The sequence below is a fragment of the Lepidochelys kempii genome, chromosome 3, assembly GCF_965140265.1.
Source record: "Lepidochelys kempii isolate rLepKem1 chromosome 3, rLepKem1.hap2, whole genome shotgun sequence".
In the NCBI taxonomy this organism is placed as follows: domain Eukaryota; kingdom Metazoa; phylum Chordata; order Testudines; family Cheloniidae; genus Lepidochelys; species Lepidochelys kempii.
Window position 1 is genome coordinate 144,830,172 of NC_133258.1, and position 27,325 is coordinate 144,857,496.

The 27,325-nt window shown below is 43.3% G+C and overlaps 1 protein-coding gene across 5 annotated transcripts in view; it reads left to right on the plus strand.

The window, feature by feature from the left end:
- The first annotated feature begins 2,254 nt into the window (after positions 1-2,254).
- FEZ2 (fasciculation and elongation protein zeta 2) overlaps positions 2,255-27,325 on the plus strand; it is a 74,905-nt gene continuing 49,834 nt past the window's right edge. For 2 of the 5 annotated variants that reach the window (XM_073338366.1, XM_073338365.1), the window contains exons 1-5: positions 2,255-2,711; positions 5,315-5,423; positions 7,508-7,624; positions 12,402-12,546; positions 22,082-22,350. In XM_073338366.1, coding sequence (XP_073194467.1) covers positions 2,482-2,711; positions 5,315-5,423; positions 7,508-7,624; positions 12,402-12,546; positions 22,082-22,350 — 870 coding nt within the window. In that variant the 5' untranslated portion in view covers positions 2,255-2,481. The remainder of the gene's footprint in view (positions 2,712-5,314; positions 5,424-7,507; positions 7,625-12,401; positions 12,547-22,081; positions 22,351-27,325) is intronic. The other 3 variants (XM_073338368.1, XM_073338369.1, XM_073338370.1) reach the window with 2 other exon arrangements.

A 27,325-nucleotide genomic window follows, 5' to 3' on the forward strand; every position in this document is an offset into this window, starting at 1 on the left:
GGATGTGAAGTGCAATAAGTACCTTTTAATTCAGCCTGTCTACTCATCTAATAATAAAGTAATGCTGAAACTTCATTTTTAAGGCACTTTCTCCTACCTCTAAAGTAGCTCCATATTTATTCCCCTTTTATAGATGAAAAAATTGAACAGAGGTGTGATAGGATTTTTTCAAAGTTGCATGGTGAGTCAATGGCAAAGCTGGGAATAGATGCCAGGAGTCCTGATTCTCCAGTTCTGTGCATTAGCCACAAGACCAACCTTCCCATTTCTGGCTGCAGTGTTTTCTTTCCTCCCTTTCCCTCTCTGTTACAAGCTCTCTCTCATCAATTTTTTCCTCACTATTGTCTTTCTGATTCTCTGCCACCTGGCCCTATGTCCTTTCTACCTGTCCACTTCCCTTTCACCATGTCTATCATTTGGAGAATGGAACATGCTGCTACTCAGCTCCAGAAAGCAACATTGTTGGTCACCTGTCTCTGCTGAATTGAGCGGCACAATGGGGACAAGGGAGCCAGCAGAGAAGCAGCAGTTGGAGAAGAAAAATCATGTAGGGCTGTAAAGGACATCAAGAGATCAAGTCCAGCCCCCCAATGCTGAGGCAGGACCAGGAAAAGCTAGATCAATCCTCACAGCTGTTTGTCCAACCTGTTCTTAAAAACCTCCAATGATAGGGATTCCATATCTATTCTATTCCAGACCAAATCAATCCTTACAGTTAGTGCACATTAAGCCCTATCCTACCTTCAGCAGACTGAGAACAACTGATCACAGTCCTCTTTATAAGTCCTTAACATATCTGATGACTTCTCAGGTCCCCCTTCAATCTTTTCTCAAGATTAAACATGCCCTGTTTTTTTAAACTATTCTCATAAATCAAGTTTTCTAAACCATTTATCATTTTTGTTGTTCTCCTGTGGATTCTCTCCAATTTGTCCACATCTTTCTTAACATATGGCACATGGGACTAGACCCAGGCCTCACTAGTGCTGAGTAGAGCGGGACAATTACCTCCCATGTCTCACATATGACACTCGTGTTAATACAGCGCAGCATATTAGCTATCTTGACAACTGAATCATAACCCCCAGTTGCTTTTTAGCAGTACGACCACCTCAACAATTATTCCCTATTTTGTAGTTGTACATTTGATTTTTTTCTCTCTAAAGAAAATACAATATAGTCCTCATTCTCTAAAAATACCAGGGGCCACGTGGATTTTTTTTCAGATAAGCGGGAGTTTGGATAAGTGTGAGGACAGGAGCCATTCAGCAGCCGGGTAGCCTCCCCCACAGCCAGGGGCTCATCCTCCTCCTGGCAGTCCTGGCCCAGGGTCTCCGCTCAGCCCTGCTCATTCGCCCCCAGGACTCCAGAGGGCTCCCTGGTCTGCTACAGCGCCAATGACACCCAATCCCTGAAAGCACACAGTGTGGGCTCTAGTTTGCCGTTCCGGCAGATCATAGTAGAGAGAGGGACACACTGCAGCCTCCCTCGTGCCTGCAGGGATCAGGTACCAACAGCCCCCAGCAAAGCAGGGTGACCTGTACAACTCCACTAGCACAGCCCCGCTCACTCCTGCTTGGGGTGGCCGGGCTACCAAGAGCTCCCTGCCCGGCCCCAAGAGCCATTCCGCAGCAGGCTGGCCTGCCCCCGAGCCGGGGGTTTGTCCTCACCCTCCTGGCCACAGGTCTCTGTGCCACGCGCTGTGGAGAGAAGGGGTTCGGGTTACTTGGCAGTTCCGCTCTCCGGGTTGTCGCCACCGGGATCACGCGGCACTGCGCCCTGGGCTGCACGGCAGTTCAGCTCCGTGATTTCAGAGCAATTCTCCAGCCTGCCCTCCCAAGTGCTACGCCCCCTCCCAGCTGAGGGTCAGCGGCAAACCTCACCAGCGCGCCCTGCCCACCTGCAGCCCAGGCCTGACTGAAAACACGCGGACCAGGAGCGGCCCGAGGTGCCCCCAGCCCGACGGGGAACCTCTGCCCTCCCAAGCAGCGCCGGCCGGAGGGAGAGCGGTGGCAGAGGAAGGGGGCGCCGCCTAGAGGAGGCCGCGGGCAGGGCCACGTCCTGGGGCGAGGAGGCTCGCGGCGCGGGGCTGCTGGGGTTACCTGCCTGCCGCAGCTCAGCCAACGGCCCCCGGGGCTGCGAGCGCCTCGCGCTCTGCGCGGCGCCGGCGCCGCCGCCCCCTCACAGCCCGCCAGGACAGGCGTCAGGCGCTCCGCGCGCGGGGGGCGGGGGCGGGCTCAGGGACTCGCCCAACGGTCACTCGGGGTGGGGGCGGAGCTGGCCCCTTTCCGCTCTCTCCCCACTCCTAGGACCCCAGCGCCGGCTCTGGCCTACGCCGGTTCCGCCGTTTGCAGGCGGCTTCTTTGGACGCCAAGGCCCCCTGCGGGCCCCTTTGGCCCGGGACCGGCCCCGCCCCGTCTCCGCTACAGCGGGAGGAGCCCCGCGAACGCGCTCCGCCGAGCGCGCCGCCCGGTGTCTGCCATGGCGGCTGCCTCGCAGCGGGACCCCGGGGACTGGCAGGATTTCTCCGGCTTCCAGCCCCCCGCAGGGAGCAGCCCCGAGCCGGCCCGGGACGGGGGCACCTGGGGGCCCGGAGACCTGGGGGACAAGCTGCTCCTCTGCTTCAAGCCCCCCCCACCTCGGGACGGCGGCAGCGAGAGCCGCGTCCCGCTGCAGCCCCTCAGCGAGCAGAGCGCCCTACGGGAAGACGAGTGAGCGGGGGCGGGGCGCTGAGAGGGGGGTGATCGGCACCCGCGGGGGGCCCCGTGGGGGGGCCAGCGGCGCGTAGGTGGCAGAGGGCGGCGCATGAAGGGTCCGGTGGGGTGGGACGGCCTGGGCTGGGGAGTCCTTTGAGGGGGTAAACGAGTGGGGGTGTCCCCCTGGGGAGGGGCGAACGGGCGGGGCGGGGGTCCCTGGTCGTTGGAGCGGGGGAGGGCGCTAGGCTGACTGGGCTGTGGCTGTGCTGGCCTGTGCGAGCTGGGCCTGGCCACACTGCAGTCAGCCCACAGAGCAGCTGGGTGGGCACAGCGCAACTTGGCTGTGAACTCAAGTTCGCACCCGAGGCCGCCCTGTGGGCGCGGGCTAACCAGAGCTGCTGCCAGTAGTTGTCCTCATCTTTTGTGTGGCCACTTAATAGCAACGTTAAAGGTCGACAGCCTAGTTTGTCAGCGTCTCTGTGGTTTCTCCCTGGGGTGATGAACCCCTGCATGTGTTACTGTGAGCTAATGCCACACCTTTTCCACTGGGTAGGTAGACTGTCCGTGAGCACCAGCAGGGCTTTCCTCCTAAGCTGATCCCATTGAGTTCAAATGGTTGAAAAATGCCTCTTTTGCCTATCAAGACAGGGTCTTAGTTTCATAATTGTCTGTGACAAAAAAGAACTAGATAAATTCGTGGGCAGCAGGTTTAAAACAAACAAAAGAAAGTATTTCTTCACAAAACGCAGAGTCAACCTGTGGAACTCCTTGTCAGAGGATGTTGTGAAGGCTACAACAGGGTTCAAAAAAGAACTAGATAAGTTCATGGAGGATAGGTCCATCAATGGCTATTAGCCAGCATGGGCAGGGATGGTGTCCCTCGCCTCTGGCAGAAGCTGGGAATGGGCGACAGGGGCTGTATCTCTTGATGATTACCTGTTCTGTTCATTCCCTCTGGGGCACCTGGCACTGGCCACTGTTGGAAGACAGGATACTGGGCTAGATGGACCTTTGGTCTGACCCAGAATGGCCGTCTTATGTTCTTATGACATGTATTGAACATTACCACAAGCCCTGTGGAGAGTTTTCTTTGATTTGTTGGGGATCCAGCAGCCTGTTCTTCTCCCATGGGATGAAGTTGAAGATCAGATGGATCTGAAACACTACAATAAAAATCTCATAATGAGCATGCACGATAACCAGTTTTAAATGTTTAAACTTTTTTAGTTGTATGTGCCGGTTTTTTTAATTAGGGAAATGACAGCTCTTCACTGAGGTTTAGCCACATATAAAATCTGAAGGTTTTTTTTAGTCATTTTTTAGTCTCTCACTATATTTTTTTAGATGAGGGGAGGGAAGTGTTTTTCTCTTTAACTCAAATGACTAAATAAACTTATCTGAAAAAGTCAGGGGTGAAAGTAACTTAAAGGACTTACCAGTACGCTGGAGTCCTGAGTATGGGCGTGGCCTCAACCGGAAGAGGCCATTTAAAGGCCCCAGGGCTCTGGCTGGGAGCCCTGGGGCCTTTAAATCACTCCAGAGCTCCCAGCTGCAGCTGGGAGCCCCAGGGCTCAGGGGTGAATTAAAGGGCCCAGGGCTCTGGCCGCCGCAGAGCTCCGAGCATTTTAAATCCCTGCTGGAGCCCGGCTGCTAGAGCGCTGGGTCTCCGGCAGCCAGGCTCAGACGGGGATTTAAAGGACCCAGTGCTCCTGCCACTGCGGTGATCCCCGGGCCCTTTAAAGCGCTGCCCAAGCCCCACTGCCAGAGCTCCGGAGTTGATTTAAAGGGCCCGGGGCTCCCCGCAGTGGCAGGAGCACCGGGCCCTTTAAATCACCACTGGGGAAGCCAGTCCAGTCTGGCACGGTGTACTGGCTCTTGCTGGTACGCCAGACCGAACCGGCTTACTTTCACTTCTGGAAAAAGCCCAGATCTTCATCCTTGGTCTGAAACGAAGCATGGATAGTTCTAGACACACAGCAGAATTTTAGAAAAAGTCGAGTATTGCAAATGGATTTATAACAAAGTTAAGTTTTAACCTTTCTTTCTTAATCTTTCACTTCCATAAACATTAGAGACTTTCCTGACTAGTGCATTTGTATTTATACATTCCTTTATAGTTGTGCAGTCTTCACTGAAATAAAGTGAAGTTTTGGCTTGGGAGTTGCTGCTCAGCACTTGCTAATTCCTGGTTTTGAGATGCATGAGGCAAGAGAAATTAGAACAACATAGAAAAGAAGTAGGAAAGAGGGTACAGAGCATCATCTGGCTAACGTTTCAACAAAGGGAAAACTCATTTATCCCCAAAATTTATGACCCATCAGGAAGCCTAGTTCTTTTCCAGTTTTCTTTTTATTTCTCTGCTGTGCAAGCATCAGCAAATGATTCCCTTTTTTGCATTTCAGGAGGATACATAAATAAAACCAAACTTTTGCAGCATTTATTTCTTTGACTGTAAAAACAATAAAAATATTTTTAATTGAATACCTGGGAGAATTTCTGATTGATACCAGTGTTGAAAAAAATATTCTGTGTTTTGTTTTGTTTTTTGTTTTTGTTTTGTAGATGATCAGTTGCAATTCATTTCAATATCAGTTTGTTTCTTTAATCCTTTTGTCCAGGATTTGGAATGCTTTGACTGATAATTATGGTAATGTAATGCCAGTTGATTGGAAGTCCTCCCACACCAGAGCTTTGCATATGCCAACACTGAATCTCTCAGAAAGAGGGGTAAGTTCTGACTGTAACCAAAAACCTTTTGGGGCCTTTTCCTCTCGGTACAGAATCAATATAGGATGTAATTCTTATTAAAATAGTTATTTGTGATCACTTTAAAATATTTTTCTTTTTAATGTGTAGTATTGGCATTAGCAGCAAGGGTTGTCTTTTAACACTGACAGATCTGATAACATTTGTTTCTGCTCCTTGCTTTCAATAAAGTGTAATGATGTGGATGCCTTCTAAACTGACTGACAGGTCAACAGATGGACCAATTTGCATAACAGAGGGGCAAGGGAAAGACAGTAATATACTGTGGAAGTCTTCTTGTTCACTTTCAGTCTTGTGTATTGAATGGTATCCGAAAATGTTGGTAAATTGTGTCTTGGTAAATTCATTATGAACTTTTTCCCACCAAGGCCATATCCTGCAATGAGATAGATACAGGATCCAACAATAGTGTGGATCCAACTGCAGGATCAGAGCCCAAATATACTTCCTTGCTCTACAAATACGTGCGACTGAAATATAGCAACACTTGCCCCTCCCTACTAATAGAGAAAATTGGCACTACTAGCATTGCTTAGCTGAGTGTAATTTTAATAGTACAATGCACTGAAGCATATTGTGAAAGTTTGGACATTCTTTTGCAGCCTAATAGCTGGGTGATTAAAAAAAGAGGATTGATACCCCAGATTTCCAATGATGCTTGGTGAGGTATTTGAGAAGATTGCCTGAATATTTGCATCCAACCACAAGCATGATGAAATTTGCACTGAGCACCAAAAAGACTTTAATGAAAACATAGCACATGTTTTACACAACAGGATACTCAGTAGACACTAAATTTAAAGATAGTTTGGGATGGATTTGACAGAATGCAGGTAGTTGACAGTCTCAGTGAAAATCTTGTTCTAGTTAACAAAACTGGAATCGCACAGTAGAAAATCAAAAACTGGTTTAAATGAGGCAATGGATTTTTCCTATTGTGTAGCCAATATGATTGATCCCAGATGCAAAGGTCATATACTGAGCCCAGGGTATGAAAAATCAAGTAAATGTGAGAGGGCAGCTAAAGTCAGAATGTTGGCAATTTTTAAAAGACCTACATTCCCATCTAGCCAATTCAGCATTAGTCAAGTGTATTCTGCACGTTCAGATTGGTTTGTTTGTATTGTTTTACAATAAATGTTGTAATATACAAGGTGGTGAAAATGCAAATAACATGGTAAAAGTATATCCGTATGTAATGGCATAATGGTAGGCCTAACTTTAGTCTGGGGACGTGATTTTTGTGTCCCCCCTGTTTAATTGTGGAACTGTAAGGTCTTACGAGAATGTGTGCCTTTTTGTTTGAGGAACAAATGCTTATGAAATTAATCCCATATTATGTGTGTGGTTTTCTTATTTAATAAAACATATAGAGTTTTTTTTCCAGAAAATAAGTAGCTTTGTTTTATGGTTGGAAAATCACAACCTTGAATTGTCTGTCCACCCTGGCTTCTAAATGTAACTTTTTTAGACATGACTTAATGTATATTGTGTTTAAAGTAAGTGATTAAATGCACTGCTGATTCTTGCATATGTCAAAAATTCTGATGACTTCCTCAGATGTAAATAGCAGTAATCTATGTAATTTTATATAATCCTTTGTAAAAGTCAGGATACGCAACAGATTTATACTTATCTGTCATTGATATATCTATTTTGGTATCTTGCTTCTATCTGAAGGAGTACAGGGTGAGCTACGTGAGTCTGATGGACTGATTGGCTAGTCTACAAATGTTTGCATAGCACAGAGTGAGTGGTGTGTTTAAAGTCATCTTTTTTTTTTTTCCTTTTCGGAAAGTAAAGAATATGCTAATATTCTTGTCAAAACAAAAAGATGATAAAATTTATAAAATATGCTTCAGTTACAGATTCATTTTCACTTTTGTTGAGGTGTATTAGGTTTTATGGTATAAGAATTATTTATATCTTTTAGATTCTTGATTATTAGCAAGAATCTAATTTTTGGTTCCATTATTGTTGACACCAAGACTTTCTTCTTATAATTTAACTTTTTGCTCTTTCACTTTTTCTGTGTGCGCTTTCAGTTAAATGAAAATTTGAACCTTGACCTGTCAGATGATGAAGAGCTTAGAGAACAGCTGGATATGCACTCTATCATAGTTTCCTGCATCAGTGATGAACCACTGTTCACAGCAGAGCAGGTAAAGAAAAATGTTCAACAAAAAGATATTATATCTTAGTTCTATACCTTTTGTTCTTCCTAGTTAGTGGATGCTAAAGAGATTTGGAGACAAGCTGATCGCTTTTGTTTAGAGTTACAGCAGCAGTGTCTATACTATGATCTAAGGGGGTAATTCCCCTGCTTATGTACACATAGTTGTGCTAGCATAAATAGCAGTATAGCTGCGGTAACACAGGTAGCAGTAGTGGAGACACAGCTGAGCTGTGTCACGTACGTACCCACCAGTTTCAAGTAGGTTTGTGCTCGGTACAGCTCAGCCATGCCTTCACTGTCACTACCCCTACTATTCTAACTACACTGCTATTTATACACTCCCTAGCTTGATGAGAGCTAGCACAAGTATCTGTACATAAGCAGGGGAATCACGCCCCTCACTTGCAGTGTAGATATAGCCAAAGAGATGCACTGGGTACTTTTTCATCTTTCAAATTGCCCTCTGTTTCAGCTTTGGGTTTTCCACATGGGTCTTTGAAATTCTCATACTTCAGTTTCCTGGCATGATCCAACAGGAATCTGAGGGAAGAAGATGTAGACAAAAATGCTCCTAAATTAAGTATATATGGCACGAGGCTGGATGTCTTATTTTCAAATGTCTTAGCATTAATATACAATTTGTTACTTCCAAAAATGACAGTGAAGACAAATGTAATTTTTATTTATTTTTTTTTAGGTCAGTATGAGCTTGGTTTAGATGTTACATATTACAGAGCAGCAGCTCTTCTATTGTTAAGGTTGAGAATTGCTTACTGTTTAACGGTCTTTTCTAAGAGCTCTAAAATCCACAAGCTTACATTCTATTCTATTATATTCATTTATACCGTGCTCATCACTGTAGTGTCTGAGCACCTTCCAGTAGTGCAATCAGCAGTGTGACTACATATCTGCTACATGATGGTTGTTCTGTTATCCTCTCCCCCGAGGGAGGAACATCTTGAGTGGAGTATCTTGTTTTGGTAGGGTGTTTTTTGTTACAAACACATAGCAAGAGGTATATTTAAGTCAAAGAAATGCACCTTGCACTAGAAGTGGAAAATGGTGAGGTTCGTGTTCCTGGGGGAGTTCATTCCACAGTCTGACTGCCTCAGAAAATAGTTCTGTCTCTTACATAGGCAAACTTTACTCTTATTGTTGAGATTTCCATTGTGTCAAAGAAGCAAAGTTGTCGACCACGGTCTTTGTCCCAGAGATTTAAGTATCTTGGGCCAAGGCCATGGAGCACTTTGAAAATAAGGTCACAGTAAGTTTGGGGGGGGGGGGGGGGGCTTAAGGTGACCCGCTGTAGCCATTAAATGTGAGTAGCACTTATGCACTGAGAGTTTGAGCCCTACTCCTGGCAGCTTTCACAGAATGTGCACATTCCTTGCTCTCTGCCTCTGTCCTGCAGGGGATCCTTTGTAAATTTTGCTCTGAGACCAACATTGGATTTGAGTGGTATTTGAAAGTGCTAAAAAAAACCATAAGCACACTCTGACTTTACTTTAGAAATATTGTCAAGGAAATTTTATTAGCATTAAATAGCAGGAAGATGGAAAAATTATTTAGAAAGCAGATAGGGTAATCTAATCATGATTCATGCTTGTCAACCATTTCCTGAATAATGAGACAACTCTAAAAGACAATCTGCTGTGTTCTTTTCTTAATAAACCCAATATCCCATATGTGTTGTACCCATCTCAAAAAAGTATTTGGTTATAAATACATAGTTGAGTAGTGCCAAAAGCTGGCCATGGGCTCTTCATAAGCTTACTGTAAAATATGAATTTTGAAAATTGATGGATAACTAGGAAAATCTTGAAAAATTGTAGGTAAACGAATATGCAGGACCAGTTGTCATCTGGGAGAGAGCAATTCTGTCAATTATTATCCTGGTACATCTAACTTCTATCTATACTAAAGTAATCAAGTAAGAGAAGGGAAACTGGTGAAGGTAATAAGAACAAATAATAAAAAGCATGAATTTATAAAGAACAAAGGTTGGCAGAAAAACTTGATTGCTCTTTAAAATAAAACTACAAATTTGGTAAATGAAGTGAATGGAGTTGATGTATATTTAGATTTTAGTGGAGGGTTTGATATTTTCTGATAATCTCAAAAAATTAATCCAAACTGACTTGCTAAAAACACTGCCATGTGAAGTAAAAACTGGATAAAAGTTAATGATAAATTGTAGCGGTATTGAATTTGAGGAGAGTTGAGCAGGGCAATGCAGTGCCTGGTTTTAACATCTTCATTAATGATCTGGAATCCTAAATAAAACAGAACACTAAATTCACCTGTGTTAGTAAACTGCAGAGGATTAATCAACAATCAGTACAGAGAAATATTACTGTAAAAGGAACCAAAAGAGAGAAGAAATATGGGCCAAAAAAACCTGATATACAATTTGGAAAAAGGAAATTAATACAGCTGGGAGAAATAGCATAAAATGCAGATTCTCAATATGGTGGAGGGAAATGCATAGATTGCAAGACCAGAAGGAACCATTGTGATCATCCGGTCTGAGCTCCTGTATAACACAGGCCATAGAACTTCCCCAAAATTATTTCTAGAGCATAACTTTTTGAAGAACATCCAATCTTGATTAAAATTCTCAGTGATCTACCAGTGATGTTCCAATAATTAATTTCCCTCACTGTCAAAAATGTATTCCTAAATTCCAGTCTGAATTTGTCTAGCTTCAACTTCCAGCCATTGGATTATGTTATACCTTTCACTGCTAGATTGAAGAGCCCATTATTAAATATTTGTTGCCTATGTAGATACTTATCAACTGTCGTCGTCACCCTTTAACCTTCTCTTTGTTAAGATAAATAGATGGAACTCTTTGAGTCTGTTGCTATAAGGCATGTTTTCTTATGCTTTAATCATGCTCGTGACTCCTCTCTGAACCCTTTATTTTTTTTATAACTGTTTTCTCTTTCCGTTTAAACCAGGCTGGTTTTTTTTAACCAGCCTGGCCTTCTTCCTTGATTGTGGCTTTTGGGGCATCTAGTAATGTGTTCTTAAATTATTCCCAATTACCATTCACATTTCTTTGATTAAATTCTTCCTCCCAGCTGATTTGGCTCATAATTTTTTTTTAATGTGAAAATGACCCTATAAAGGCACCAGGTGTGTGTGTATGTATCTATAATATGTTACTGTTCTAGACTTAATTCTGCTTGCACATTATAAAGGTGATCAAGTCATGATTACTTGTTCCTAATCTACCATTAAATTTTAGTGCTGTGATCAGTTCTACTTTATCTGTTAGGACCAGGTCTAATAAAAAATTCACCTGTGTTGGCTGTAAGACTTTTTGGGTTAGAAAATTGTCATCTATAAAGTTTAGAAATTCCAAGGATGTTTTAGAACTGGTAGCTTGAGACCTCTAGCATATGTCACTCAAATGGAAGTCTTCCATGATCACAGAGGTTTATTTTCCCTGACCCATTATAGATATGTGCAAAAGGAGGCAGTGATCTTGTTCCTACTGTGATCTGGTGGTCTGTAGTAGACACCAATTAATACTTCATTGTGTGCTTTATCTTTAGGACATTGATCCATAAGCATTCAGATCATTTTCTTCCAAGTTATCAGTTACTCGGAAACAAGTAATGCCTTTTTTGACACAGATTGCCACTCCCCTAGTCCTCTTGCCCACTCAGTCCTTCTTAAATAGGTTATAACCATTTATTTTTAACATGCTAATCGTGTGAATTAACCCACCAGGTTTCAGTAATACAACTAGATTTTATTTATGCCTATAAGTCAGCAATTCCAGTTCCTCTTGTTTGTTATCCAGGCTCCTATCATTGATGTATAAGCAAATAAATAATTTCTTCTCTTCATGAGACACATCTGGAAATTAGTAACACTGAAAGACAAATAAATAAATTAAACATAAATGTGCAATATACAATATAAATGTGACATGGTGTTTAAAAAAAATGTGATTTTTGGCTTACAGAACCAGGAGGTTGTAGTTCCTTTTTTTTTTTTTTTTTTTTTTTTTTTTTTGACAAGCCTGGTGTTACCACAACTGAAATTTTGCATTCAGTTTGGGGTGCCTAATTAACAGGAAGATATTGACAAATTGTGGGATGGCAAGAGAGAGCAGTAAAAATTATTAAAGGGCTGTAGAGGGTATGCTTATCTGGAAAGAATAAAGTAACTAAAATATACTGTAGTTTTGCTATGGATGACTAAGAGGAGAATACCTATTTACAACTGTTTGAAGGATGTACATATCAAGGACTGAGAAAAAATATTTATGGTGGTGTAAAGTGGTTTAACTTGGAGGAATGGGATAAAATTAAGAAAATAAAACTTAGACTGAATATCAGAAAAAGATATACAAACTCATCCTGCCAAATCATCAGTGGTCTTGAAGCAGAGAGACAGAGGACCTATGTATGCATGGCTGTAAACTTTATTTCTTAGCCATTATGAGACAATATGTATAGATTTAATGAATAAAATTGTTATGAAAAGACCAATTTGTGCAGAGTCCCATTTTCTATTTTTTAAAGAAATTTCCCTTTATATTGATATGCCTGATTCCCAGTCTCAACAGTGGCTTTACCTTGTCAGTACCACCTAATATGCATTTATTGGAAGAAAAATTATCTGGAAATAGAAAATTTTAAAAGTAAAAAAGTTGATGAGCTGTCAGTAGAACATATACAAATTCTAAGTTGTTGCTCGTTACCAGTGATTCTCTTCCCTAAGACTATGCGTATGCATCTTTATTAAAGGTGATTGAAGAAATAGAGGAAATGATGCAGGAATCACCTGACCCAGAAGACGAAGAAACACCCACTCAGTCAGACCGGCTCTCCATACTTTCCCAGGAAATTCAAACACTCAAGAGGTCAAGTACAAACAACAGTTATGAAGAGAGTAAGGGATACTCATTTAATATCTTGACTATATTTTTAACTTCTTGAAAGTAGCTAATGGTTTAAATTGCTCTATACTTGATCTATAATCATTTCCATCTGTGAAATCATCTGCCTTTGAAAATGCAGTCAGAAAATCTTGAAAGGCAAAGTAAACTATAATGTATATCTAGATATCTGGGAAACATAATTGATTTCAGTAAATAAATGTTGTAAACTGCTAAGAATGTTTTTGCCAAGAATTGAATATAAAACCTTACCTTTGCAGTATTTAAAACAGAAGCAGCTGTATTAAAGTTTGACATGATGGATTTGACTCCTTTTTACAGAGTACATAATCTTTGTTAAATTATTAAGATATTAAACGTTAGGTAGGATGGTAGGTGTCTGACAGATGCATATTAAGGCAAGTGTACTGCATTCTTCATTTAGAGAAATGAACTAAGGTTAGAAGTTGCAAGCTTTGAAGAAGATTAAGAAAAAGTTTGTCCATGATCTTGTTTCAGTTACTGTGGTTTCTCTGTTCTGGTATAAACAGAAGAATCAGATGAACAGTTATTTTCTGTGCTTCTGCAACTGCATGAGCTTGACTAATGCAGTTTTTGTTGAGGGTGGTTGTGAGAGTTTCACCTTTACTTTCAAAGACTCCTTTTAAAAAAGATTTTGGGCATTTTTGGTTCTTCAAGTAGATGCCAACATGTTTTTTTACTTAGGTGTGCACACCCAGCACTGGAGTTTTTTGCCTAGCGGTACCCATAGAGGGCTGATGCTTGTGACTGTGGCCTCTCTCCTGGCTATATAAGGCAGTGCCACCCTGACCCTCTCCCCAGTTCCTTCTAACTGGAGTCAGTTATGTGTGGTTGTAGTCTCACAGCCTTGCCTTTAGTCTTAGCTTGGTTTATTGTATATAGTTAGTTAATTAGTGTTAGGTGGTAGTGTTCCAGTGTGATGTCCTCACCAGGGTTTGAACGTTGACCTTTGTGTGGAGGGGCTATCCCCAACTGTGACCCAACTTGTTTAGGCAAGGCCCACCTTAAAGAGCATTGTTTGATCTGTAGATAGTTTAAAAAGCAGACTCAGGTGGTCAAGACCTTCATCTCAGACAGCACCTGCTTGAACAGTCCAAGCAACCTGATCCAGTACCAAAGCCCTCTTTGGGCTAAAGATTGCCTTCTGGCTCAGAGAGCATCACTGCCTCTTGTTCTGAGACAGATGCCTCTCCGAAGAGGCAGAGGAGCTGTTCTCAGTCATTGGTGCTGAGGAAGAGGTCTCATAAGACCGTCGGGACCACTCCAGGTTGCAGGGCAACTCCTCTGCCTTCTACAGGAAAAGTGTGGACTGGCACACGACTGGTTCTGGCACACAGGATAGCGTGGGTACCTCTGACCGTTTCCTGGTATTCAGTAGGAAGGGCAGAAACCCCGTACCATTGACACCAGTTCTGATCTCTGGATGTCCATTGAGTCTGGAACCGATGAGGGGGATGCCAGTACTGACTGTATCTGCTGTGTTGATGTACCAGGTTGTGGCAGATCCGCTCTGCCTTTCCATTCCATCCTCACCGCTGGTACGGAATTTTCCAAGGCTTGCACCTTCAGCAATCCCTCCAAAGGACCACCCCACTGAATCTTGATGCCCCTTGGCACTGCACTCAGACATTCCCTTTCCCACAGTGGGCATGGAACTGGTACCAGAATCAGTATGGGGACCCTCTTCAGCTCAGCAGCATTTGACACCACAGATGATCCCATGGCAAATTTCACCACCCTCGTCGTCAAAGCACTCCTGCACTCTGATACCGCTGTTTGTGTCAGGACCAATGACTGCAGCACTGGCATGCTCAGTAGCAATGGTACTGCCTTCATCGGGGGCAATGGTCTCTCCCTTGTTCTGGGTGATCGATGAATCTGACCACCGGTTGGTTCACTTGGGCATTGCTCCGCCCTTATCGCCGAGATCCCAGGGCTCTTCTGATTCTGAGTCGGGCTGGTTGTCATCCTGCTCCACATCACCCAACAAGCTCTGAGGGCTGCCAATGGACCAGTATGGTTCCCAGGATTGGCTGTGCACCATGGCTGGGACGGAGGTCCTTGTTCCAACCCCTGTTGTCCACCAATACCCTACCTGTATCAATGGGCTTCTTGGACTCAGTGAGACGCTCCTCACTTGTGGAGATCCTGCTCTTTGTCCTGGTCAAAGCCAAAGTCACCTGTTGGATCAACGGTGGTGACTGAAGAACAGTCATGTGCCTAGGCACTGATGGTCTTTCTCCCTGTGGAGCTACTGGAGTCATTCCTTCTGGGCACAGTGTGCTGCCGGGTTCATCCTCTCCTTCTATCCAACAGGATTTTAAGTTGTAGGACCTTTTACACTGCATAGCCAGATCACTTGGCATCCTGGTACAGTTTCTCCAAGAGAACACACACAAACTGGTAGACATTCTACAGCTTGCATCCCTGGGAGAATAGCCTTCCTGACTGGTGATGGGCTCCTGGAGCTGGCGAGAGCCCTGTGGAGTACACCGGCCTCGGTACTGCTGGTGGCTAAGCTACTTCATTCCGATACAGGGATTTGAAGGGTTCTATTCCCATTGGGCCAAAACTCCCTGGTTCTGATGGCAGTGAACGACAGGGCGAGGCAGGGGAGTTTCAAGTCTACCTCCACGGACAGAGACTCCAAGCAGTTGGAGTCTTTTGGGCAGAAATATCTATACCTCATTGTTCTTACAGATGAATATTGTGAATCAACAAGCTTTGCTGTCCAAGTATGATTTCTTCTATTGGTCAGCCATGTCCAAAGTCAAGGACCAGTTTCCTAAAGCCTTGTTTGAGGATTTTGGGTGTTCATTGCGGAAGGCTGTTCAGTGGCCAAAGCGTCCCTGGAGTCTGCCCTTGACATTGGAGACACCTCGGCCACGGTGATGATCTCTAATTATGGGGAGGGCTTCATGGTTTTAAAACTCTGGGATCACTTTGGATGTCCAGCAAGCCATAGAGGACTTGCCCTTAGGCTCAGTCTTGTTCTTGGACAAGACTGATGGTACTTAGCACTGGAATCCTTAAAGGAGTGAATCTTGCAGTCCTTGGTAGTGTACATGTTATCCATGCAAAGACGCCGCTATGGGGATCGCTAGCAGCAACAGTATCCCCTGCAGCAGTTCTGTGTGCAGCCTTTCCCTCCTAGAAAGAAAGATAGATCCCACAAGAGGAAGCAGTCAGGCACAGGCTTCAGACAATCCACACACACTCCTCCAGAGCCTGGTAAGTGCCCATTTTGACTCCTTAGTCCACAGCATTACTCCACCCTCTTATTCCAACCCCTTTGGGAACAGACTGGCCCATTTTAACAGTGCTTGGGACTCAATTACCTCTGACAGCTGAGTCCTAGATACTGTTAAATCGAGCTACGCAGTCCAGTTCCTCTCCACACCCCTTTCACATACCCCTCCCCATCCCCTTTCAGGGACCCCTCTCGCGAGAAATTGCTCATCAAGCAGGTCAGCTCTTTGCTGACGTTGGGAGTGGTGGAGGAAGTTCTGCCGCAACACCAGGGCCATGGCTTTTACTCCCGATATTTCCTGATACCAAAATCCAAGGGCTGGATGAGACCCACCCTCGACCTTCATGGCCTCAACAAGGTAATAAAATAGAGTGACCATGTAGAGCCTCATCTATCGGCTATCCTCCCTGCACTGTCTCAGAATGATGTATTCTTTGCTTTGGATCTCCAGGACACTTACTTTCATGTGGTGATTCTACCAAGCCACAGGAAGTTTCTTCATTCTGTGGTAGGAGAGTGCCACTTCCAGTATACGGTTCTCCCCTTCAGTCTCTCATCTGTTACCCTAGTCTTCACCAGATACATAGAATCGTAGGACTGGAAGAGACCTTGAGAGGTCATCAAGTCCAGTGCCCTGCACTCATGGCTGACTAAGGATTATCTAGACCATCGCAGAGAGGTGTTTGTCTAACCTGTTCTTAAACATCTCCAATAATAGAGATTCCACAACCTCTCTAGGCAATTTACTCCAGTGCTTAACTACCCTGACAGTTAGGAATTTTTTCCTAATGTTCAACCTAAACCGCCCTTTCTGCAGTTGAAGCCCATTGCTTCTTGTCCCATCCGCAGATGTCAATGAGAACAATTTACCTCCCTCCTCCTTTTAACAACCTTTTATGTACTTGATAGCTGTTATCATGTCCTCCCTCCATCTTCTCTTCTCCGGACTAAACAAACCCAATTTTTAAATGGCTGTGGATCATGACATATCTCAGGAGGAAAGGAATTCACATCTTTCCGTAACTCAGGGATTGGTTGCTGAAGGGGCGGCTCAAGAGAGGAGGTTCTTGCCCATGTCAACAGCACATTGTGTTTGCTTGGCCATCTGGGACTCATTGTAAACACTGGAAAGTTAACCTTGGCTCCCACTCAAAAAATCCAGTTCCTTGGAGCCCTGTTAGATTCCATGAGGACGAGACCATTCCTGCCAGCCGACTGCTTCCAGGCAATTCAACAGCTCTGTCTCAGCCTGCAAACTCAGCCCTCCACGACAGTTCGGGTATGTCTTAGCCTGCTGGGGCACATATCCACTAGTACGCAGTGGGACCAGTTTGCCAGGCTTCGCCTTCGCCGTCTTCAGCTGTGGCTCAGGACAGTGTATCGCCCTGCCCTGTATTCTCTGGACAGATTAGTTCGCCTTCCCCCTCTAGTCTTAGACTCCTTACATTGGTGAGCATTCCCATGCAATGTGTGCTAGGGGAGCCCCCTTTGCTCGGCCCTCTCCAACAAAGTCAGCAGTTACTGACACTTCACTTTTCGGGGGGGCACCTGGACTTGCTGAGGGTGCAGGACTTAGGATCAGAACAGGAAGCCTCACTCCATAGCAACATGCTGAAGCTTCGGGCCATTCACCACGCATGTCATGCCTTCCGGGACTATATCAGGCACTCAGTAGTTCACCTACGCACAGACAGTGCCACTGCAAAATACTATGTGAACAAACAGTGGGGGTGCACATTCCAGGTTACTCTGCCTAGAGGTGATCACCTGTGGCAATTTTTCATCAAAGATGACCTCACTGTGGTAGCACTTGCCGGTGGTGTAAAATCATCCGGCGGATCATGTCAGCCGGGTTTTCTTTCTGAGCCACGGGTGGTCCCTGAAGGCCAGCATCCTCTGGGTCATCTTCGCAATGTGGGGCATCCCCACGATCAGCCTGTTTGTGATGAGGGAAAACAGAAAGTGTTGCCTATTCTGTTCTATTCTGGGGGGCATTGGTCCAGACTCCCTCTCCAAAGCCTTCAGTTGCAGCTGACAGTCAGCTCTTCTGTATGCCTCTCTCCCTACTCTGATCATTCCTCAAGCTCAAGACAGATCAGGCCAAGCTCATCCTAGTTGCCCCAGCGTGGCCCAGACCTCCTTGCTTTGTCAGTTCAGTCTCCCATACTGCTTCTTCTCCACCCCGATATGCTCACTCAGAGCTATGGCCACACCCTCCATCCTGCAATCAGCTCCCTGCACCTTAGGGTGTGGCTGTTATTTGGCTGAATGAAGAGGAAGAGCAGTGCTCAGTGGCTGGCCAGCAAGCCCTACTCAGTAGCAGGAAGTTCTCCACAAGGATATCCTACTTAGTTAAGTGGAAGAGGTTCTTGGTCTGTGGGACCCAAACTGACTCTGGTTTCCATCCAGGACATCTTAGTGTACCTACTACATCTTCAGAAATTGGGCCTTGCGCTCAGTTCACTGAAATTGCATTTGGCATCAATATCTGCATTCCATCCCCTTATTTAAGGGAAGTCAGTTTTTTCCAATGCCATGGTGTCAAGATTTCTGAAATGGCTTTTCCACTTCCATCCTCCAAGTCGGGATCTGGTTCCCATGTGGGACCTAAACACGATTCTGGTGGCTCTAACTGGCCTTCCATTCAAGCCCCTCGCATCCTATCCACTGCCCCTCCTGTCTCAGAAAACCGCATTCTTGATACCCATCATGTTGGCAGGAAGGATATGTGAGTTGCAGGCTCTAATGGTTGAGCCGCCTTACACTGACTAGTCCAAGCAAAAGGTAACGTTGTGACCACCCTTTAAATTTTTATCTAGGATGGTCTCAGTTTCATCTGAATCAGGAGATGTATTTATCTGTGTTTTTTCCCTAAACTGCATTCCTCCCCAAAGAAACAGCATCTCCATGCTCTAGCTTTAGACAGGACTAGACTGTTTGGTGCTTTGCCTCGCGTGTTCATGTCATATGCAAACCGCATGAAAGGGTGAACGGTCTCAGCACAGACCATCTCTAGATGGATAACATCCTGCATTAAGAATGCGTATGGCAAAGGTTCGGCTATGCCTCCTCAGCAGGGCTCACTCCACAACGGCACAAGCGACGTCAATAGTGTTCCTCAGTGACCTTTCCAAACTGGACATTTGCAGGGCAGCCACATAGTCATCCATATATACGATTACGGACTATTATGCTATTTTACTGTGTCTTCCAGAGCAGACCCAGGCCTTGCAAGGGTGGTTCTGTGATCCCTATTTCAGTAGACTCAAAGCCCTGCCTCTGGATTGGGATACTACCTGTGAGTCACCTAAGTGGAATACACATCTGCATCTGCTCGAAGAATAAACTGTTACTTTAATTCTTTGAGATGTGATGCAGTTGTGTATTCCACAACCCTCCCTCCTTCCCCTCTGCATAGGAGTCTCCTCTCATGGGATTTCGGTTTGAAGGAACTGGCAGGGGTCGGGGTGGCACTGCCTCATATAGCCAGGAGAGGGACCACGAGGCATGAGCCCCACCACTCTGAGTACTTCAAGGCAAAAGGCTCCAGCATGCTAGGGGCGCAAACACCAAAGTGGAATACATGTCTGCATCACACCACAAAGAACCACAGTTACAGTAAGTAACTGTTTCTTTTATTCTGTGCCAAAGGAAAATACTTAATTCCCATCTTTGTCTTGCAAAAAAGGAAGACTTAGGAGAGTTCACATTTATAGTGTGACCATGATATACTGAATGGCAGTTAAAGGAAACTCTTGGCTAAACAGAGTTAAGTTATGCCCCTGAAGATTGTGCTCTGCTGGCTTGTACTTCAAAACTGCCCTCTGGGAAAAGACATGGACCCAAAAAGTGGCTGTCACCACATCATTCTGGTTTTGGTTGGATTTAGAATGCTTTGACAGCATTCTCACTTCTGCTTTCTGGGTCTGTATTGTCCAAAGTCTCTCCACAAAACTACCTGGCATTTGGCAAGATGACTTGTTGTCTTTAGTGTAAACTTAGGCTGCAAACTGTCCTGGCTGGTACTGTCCTGGCTGGTCCCTGGGAATCCCAGGCAGCGTTCTCTAAGGCAGCGGTTCTCAAACATTTTAATGGGTTGCCAGGGCTGGCATTATACTTGCTGGGGTCCAAGCCCAAAGCTGAAGCCTGAGCCCCACCACCTGGGGCCGAAGCCCTTCGGCTTTGGGCCCCCACTGCCCAGGACAGCAGGGCTTGGGTGGGCTCAGGCTTCACTCCCCCTGCCTCCCACCTTCTGGGGTCATGTAGGAATTTTTGTTGTCAGAAGGGGGTTGTGGTACAATGAAGTTTGAGAATCACTGTTCTAAGGCTTCAAAATATGCATTTCAGAGATGGGAAATCCAAGGTATAGATTTCAAAGCCTATTGAGTAAGATTTCCACATTTTCTAAAAAATTCAGGTGTTCTCAGAGACCTTCTGATATTCAGCATTGTTTTGTATTTCATATGCTATTCATTTTGCTCTTCCTTATCAGTTATTCCTGTCATTCATTTTTTTTATGGATGAACAGTCAGCTTTGACCAACTGATGCTTTGGTTTGCATGAAAAAATCATTTAGTTTTGCTTTGCCAATGCCTCAGAATTTACTCTGACATCTTCTAAGGTCATTGCCCCACAGAAAGTGGTGGTTACCTCAGTTTCTTTTGTTGCAAAGAAGTTTCAGAATTAATCTGCATATGAGAACTTCGCTCTCTTCTAGTTGCCAGTTACGTCATCAGAATGTCTTTACCTAGGTTGGCATGTTTGTTTTGCCAGCACTGACAATCAGAGTTGATTTTACTGAATGTTAACAGCCCTGCAATTTTTTGGACACATTGGGGCACCAAGTTATTCAGAAACTGATTGACCATGACATAACCAAGATGCTATACTACAAGACAGGGATGGTCTATAATACTTAGTCCTGCGATGAGTGCAGGGGACTGGACTAGATGATCTCTCAAGGTCTCTTCCAGTCTAAGTAGAGGCCACAGCCTACATGCTGAAAATATAGAGTGGCGTAAGCATCTTAAACAGTTTTAAAGGCCTTCGGCAGTTTGAACCACATTAATGCTTTCTAAGGGTTTAAGCCTAAACTGTTTTAAGCTTTTAAAGTGGGTTGAGGCTTAAGCTGCTCTGAGGATGTAAAGATTGCCCTTTAGTCCCTTGCCAGAATGCAGAACCATCTACAGTAATGCTACTGATTTCCCCCTTAGCAAGGGAGTGAAGAAGAGCTAGCTCCAGTATAATTTTCCCATTGGGTAGTTGAAGAAATTAAATCATGTTTCAGTTATATCCTCTGCTACTTGCGGGAGTTGTATTGTGTTGTACTTGTAGATATATTTAATTTTTTCAGCACCTATCTATGGGGTAGGCAGTTTAACATCCTTAAAACAATTTTGCAACAATATAAAATCTACAAAATACCTGCTAATTGAACCTGACCACACAATAATATCCTTCTCATTCATCACATTATATGACCTGATTGTCACCCCTCCTGTTCAGGGTGAACAAATAGGCTGTTGTACCACCCCTTGTGAGAGTCCTTGGAGGAAATGAGCAGTTACCCAAAACTACTGTGTGGGATCTGTAAGAAAGGAGCAAAGCCAGTTGAGTGACACATCCACTCTTCCTACGATTTGCGGATGTCAGCCGCATTTTGTGATCACTGGTTACAAAAGCTTCTCATGGATTTAAAAGAATCAGCAACAGTATCCATAGTTATAATTTCATCGCCCAATGGAACTCTTGATCATACCAGGCCTGAAATATGCAGACTCCAGAAATGACCATGGGTTGTCCTGCCATAATTTTTTCAATAGCTTTTCAGAGAGAAAGAGAGAGAGGAAAAAATAGACATAAACTGATAGATAGCAAGTTTGTCATGTCAGGAGATGATTCTTCTGCAGTTTCACCACACTTTCTTTAGGGAGAGCTGCCATCCTATATTTGAAGATTATGTATAACTTTTCACCAAGTTCTGGGGTAATCAAAAAGCTGTGGTTATTTTCTTAATTTCATATTTTAATAGCAAACCTAAAAAAAGCTCATGGTGAACTTGTATCCCCAAGAAGCACATAGTGTGTTTGTGTTAGAATTATTTATGGCATCTTTTTGGTGGTGGAAGTATAAATTATCAAAACTTTTGGGATAATTAAGAATCGTTTTTGTTGATAATCTCCCCATGCCTAAAAAACTGACACCGCTTTTTATACATTATGCAGAACATACTCTCTCTTTCTTTCTTTTTTTAATAGGAGTACAAAAACTGTCTGTTGCTGAACTAAATGAACTACTAGAAGAAATTGAGGCTGCCATTAAGGATTATTCTGAGGAGCTGGTGCAGCAGTTGGCTCTAAGGGATGAGCTGGAGTTTGAAAAGGAAGTGAAAAATAGCTTCATATCTGTCCTCATCGAAGTACAAAACAAACAGAGAGAACACAAAGAAACAGTGAAGAAGAAGAAAAAGCTGAAAAATGGTAGTCCTCAGAATGGCAAACAAGAAAGAGGTCATATGCCTGGAACAGTAAGAGAGTCTTTGTGATACTTATATGGAGATTCATGCAGAATTCTGGGTTTTTTTAAGTGTTAATTCATAGTGTACATTTATCTCATAAGGAAGTAGTCATAAATACCTCTCACACCTAGTAAATGATGTAGATTTAGCCCTTATCTTCAAGCATAAGCAATGTTCAGTTCTTTCCCTTGAGACTTACATTGCTTTTCATGGTTCCTACCAGACTTTTAGCTTTTTCTCAGCTTTTGAGCAGCAACTTTATCACTTGCACTCTGGCTCAAAATCAGTTGTGCATTGCTCATCAGAGAGGTGGTCATTGCTTGTACATGCTTCATGATTTTGACTGTGTAGGTGGTAAAACACATACCACTGCTAGACATGCAGGAAGTACAGTATTGTCATTGATATAGCTGTACAAATCTTAATTAATCTGATGGAGTCTAGTATGCAGAATTTATGAATAGTGAAATGTAGACCCCGTGCTGGTTCCACTGAAGTCGGTGACAAAGTTCCTGTTAACTGATATGAGAGTAGGATTGGGATCAAAGTTTAATGTACAAAGACAGATAAATTTGGTTTGCTCTCTATAAATTATGCGATCAACCTAAGGAAAAAAGTCTCTGACAGGATTAAAATAACAGGAGTTAGAGATGGAAAAGACCTATTACATCATCCAGTCTAGATTCCTCCCAGTGCAGTTGTTTTCTTTACCGTATTCTTTTCGAACACTTTGTCCAGTCTAGTGTTAAAAGATCCAATTTGACATTACTGGATTGCCACTGTTATGTGATCCAAACAGAAATTTCACATTACTTCATTATTTTAATTTTTTGGGTGCTAATATACAGGTAATACTGATGTTTTGTGTGCTCCTTATAGTTTGTTTAGATCAAAATGCAGTGTATGATTTATCTCTGCAAGCTTTAAATAGAGAGTAGAATGTAACCGTGTGGTTAATTGTCATAGTTCCTGCCATGCATTCTAGTGCTTGTACCTAAATAATGCTCTTTATTTCTGTAACTCTTTCCACTGGGAAAGAAAAGGTGCATGCCCATTTCACACTGCAATGTTATCAAACTGATATGATGACGGAAGAAGTACAGTTAACCCCTGTATTCGTCAGAAGTTGTGCATAATACGGTTCGTTAATGAGAGAGGAGGAAGGAGAACATAAGAAATATTCTTCAGTTGTTTAGCACACCATAAAATAATGGAAACTGAATGTAAATGGTGGTAGTATCATTTTTTTAGTAGAAAGTGTTTGCTGTCAGATCAAAATTGCTGTACATCTGAAAGTTGTTAAGCAAAAGTACCACTTAAGTTACGCTCAGACAGTTTACAGGATCATGTAAAAATCACACTTTTATTTGATTCAAAACAAGGCAAGTAACACCTACCCTGAGGAAGCTAGACTGTTTGACAAACTTTTTTTTTGTTTTTTAATTCTGAAAATGCTAAATAGGAATATTACTTTGTTTCTGCTGGATTTACTGTGTAAGTAGTATGAAATCTAAGTATACCAGGTAACAGAAAATACATTGAATAATACGTTAGAGAATATTTTTTTAAAAATTAATATGCTGATATGGTGCCTGTGATGAGGCAACTAAGCAACCTACATTAAAATTAAAGATTAACCTGCCAAAGTGTATATCTAAATCAAACCAAATTTTCTTCTTGCCATTTACAAACCAGATGAAAGGGATTAATTCCCAGTGAATATAGTGAAAGCCATTAAGAAGTCAGTACTGATTAAGCTGCTACTGCACCTACTATATCCTTGCAAAAGCAGAGGAAAAACTATAGTAGTGTGACATCACTGTTTGATAATAGTTGACAAATACTGACTTTTTATATGGCAACTCTCTACAAAGAATAGGAGCGAAAAGAGGGTTACAAACAGAAAAGAGAACAAGGTTGAGGGTGCTGAAAATAATGGGACTTCTATCATGCCATTGACTGAAAATTGTCTGGCCTTTACTGCGTACAAGGACGGAAAGCAATTGTAACTACTGGGAAGGTTCATAGGGTTCAACTGCTTTACTACTTAGGTCATAGATTATGAAGGCTTTCATATCACAATAATGGTAGACACTGTAAAGAAGAACAGGGTAAATAATAATAATGTTGGCGCACTGACCCTTTAACTGAACACAAATTTAAAGCAGCACACTTGTGAACTCTGTTGGCATTGGATAAGGGATTCACCTTCCATCAAGGGATTTATTAATTTTTCATTGAGCAGTAAACTATTTCAGAGGCAACCAGCATAAGTGAGTATATATTTTGTAGCCTTCCTTGAAGGAAGTCAGATATCTAGATCCACTCTTCTGGGTTTTATCCTCGGGAATGAGATTCAGCAGCTGAACCGCAAATGAAATTATTTGGGTACCTCCCAAGAATCAATCGTGTGACCTGTGAGTGCACCGTGCACTATCTTGGCCTCTAATTCTCAGATCTCTTTCTTCCCAGGGGATATGGAGCTGGGTTATTCGGTCACATGTCTCCTGTTGCTTTCAAGTGATATAAATTGTTATGTGTGATATTAGTACATGGTGTCTCTTTTCTTCAAACAATTATTTTATTTGTCTAGACAAGATATTCTTTAACGCTGAAACAGCTTAATTTAAAAATATTGAAAAGTGGTAGTTCTTAAGCTTTGTTGTACTGACAGGCATGGGATTGTATGTGCATATCACACGCTCAGTAGCTTGTCTACATTTTTAGACCTTGTAAGTGTCTTAGTTAGGATTCAGCTAACATGTGAGATGAATGCGGAGCAGGTCACATCTTTCTTGAAGTTCTTGTTTCAGTTCTAGAAAGAGTTACTTATGTTTGAATTGAGAAGACTGTCTTCCAAGCATAAAGGATAGAACTTCTTTTTTAATGAAACCTTGGACTGTCTAGAACAGGGGTGGGCAAACTAAGGCCCACAGGCCGAATCTGGATCGCCAGCCATTTTAATCTGGCCCTTGAGCTCCCGCTGGGGAGCAGGGTCTAGGGCTTGCTCTGCTCTGGCTCTCCAGCCAGGGAACAGGGTTGGGGCTGCTCTGCGCAGCTCCCAGAAGCAGCGGCATGTCCTGCCTCCGGCTCCTATGCATAGGGGCAGCCAAGAGGCCCCGCTCTGCATGCTGCCCCCTGCCCCAAAGGCCGCCGCCGCAGCTCCCATTGGCCAGCGCCTGCAGACAGGGCAGTGCACAACAGAGCTGCTTGGCTGCGCCTCCATGTAGGAGCCAGACGGTGGACATACCACTACTTCCGGGAGCCACTTGAGGTAAGCGGCCCCCCCGGAGCCTGCATCCCTGAGAGACACATACCCCTCCACTTCCTAACCCCCTGGCCCAGCCCTGATCCCCCTCCCACCCTTCAAACCCTCCTGCACCCCAAACTCCTCATTCCCAGCCCCACCCCAAAGCCCGCCAGCCAGAGCCCTCACTTCCCCCAGCCCGGAGCCCCCTCCTGCACCCCAACCCCAATTTTGTTAGCATTCATGGCCTGCCATACAATTTCTATACCCAGATGTGGCCCTCGGGCCAAAAAGTTTGCCCACCCCTGGTCTAGAATCTGAATGTCTGATGATTTACCAAAATAAGTTAATATAAATACTCTTATCAGCATAGCTATATCCACTTTAAGAGTTCCACAGATTTTAACTATATCAGTAGCTAAACAGGTATAGTTAAATCAATACAAAAATTGTGTAGACAAACCCTTAGAGGTGAATAGCTGAAGCTAAAGGGAAAGAATTGCTTGTCTTTATGACATAAGCAAGACAGATCAGGGGGTGAACATTATCATTGTTTTTAAGAAAGGGTATTAAGAGAATTGTATGTAAATGACTAAAATTTGAAAGACTATACCAAACATAATTAAAAGTCACTCTCTTTAGACACCAGTAAATTTAGGAAAACTCTAATCTCAAAAAGAAACAGAATGTGTAAGGATTAAATTCCTTGTATAAACTAGGTTTAGCTTGTTTTTACTGAGTGTGATATTGGAAATTCAGTTAAAAACTTATATAAAATGCACTCCTTATTGGTTTTTTATCATGGGATAGCAAAAGGTGATATTTTAAATTAACGTAGGAAGAGAAAAATAATGAGAGTGGCTCTATTTGAGGAAAGTGATTCAGACCCATTCTGAAACGATTCAATTTTGGAGTTTCAAATAAATGGACTTGACACTTCCACATGTAGGTATGCAACCCCTGATATAGGACATTTTCAGACCAGGTTGCTTAAAGTTAGGCTCCTAAACACATATTTAGACATCTACATAAAATTGGCCTTCTTTTTCAGAGATGTTGAGCAACCCCAGATTCCACTGATGGTAATGAAGACTGCAGGAGCTAAGCACCTTTGAAAAACCTACTATGGTTCAGATATTTAAATATAGATTGTTACATAAGTCAAGGAACCTAGGCCTAGGTTTAAATGGTTACATAAAGCTAGTCACCTAACTTTTTTTATAGACAGCTAAACAAATAGGTCAGTTTTCAAAAGTGTGTTTTCAAATTGCAAGTTCAAGCAATTTTGTGTGGAAAGCAAAGAAGTGTCTAGTATTGTTAAAAAGCAAAAGCCTTCAGTAGTGCAATGGTATTTTATATGGAAAGACAAAAACTGGAATATTAAGTCTCTTTTACTGTAGCAAGAATAATTCCATTGCAGATGTGTTTGAAACCAAATATTTAACAAGATAAGTAATAATCAAATATTCTAATTCCCATTCTGCCCTTTACTTATGGATAGACTTTTTGGGCAAATCGCTTTGCTCTTTGTTTTCTTGAACCGTAAAATGAAGATAAAGAGTTTTTTAACCTACTTAACAAAAATACTGTGAGGATTAGTTTAATGTTAGTTCAGGACTTTGAAGATGTAAAATTGTGATGTTCTGGGGTTCACACGGGCTCAGTCACCATCTGCCATGTAATCCTGGGTTCAATGTGGCTCTGTAGCTTTGATCTAGGTTAGGCCTCTGATCCCAG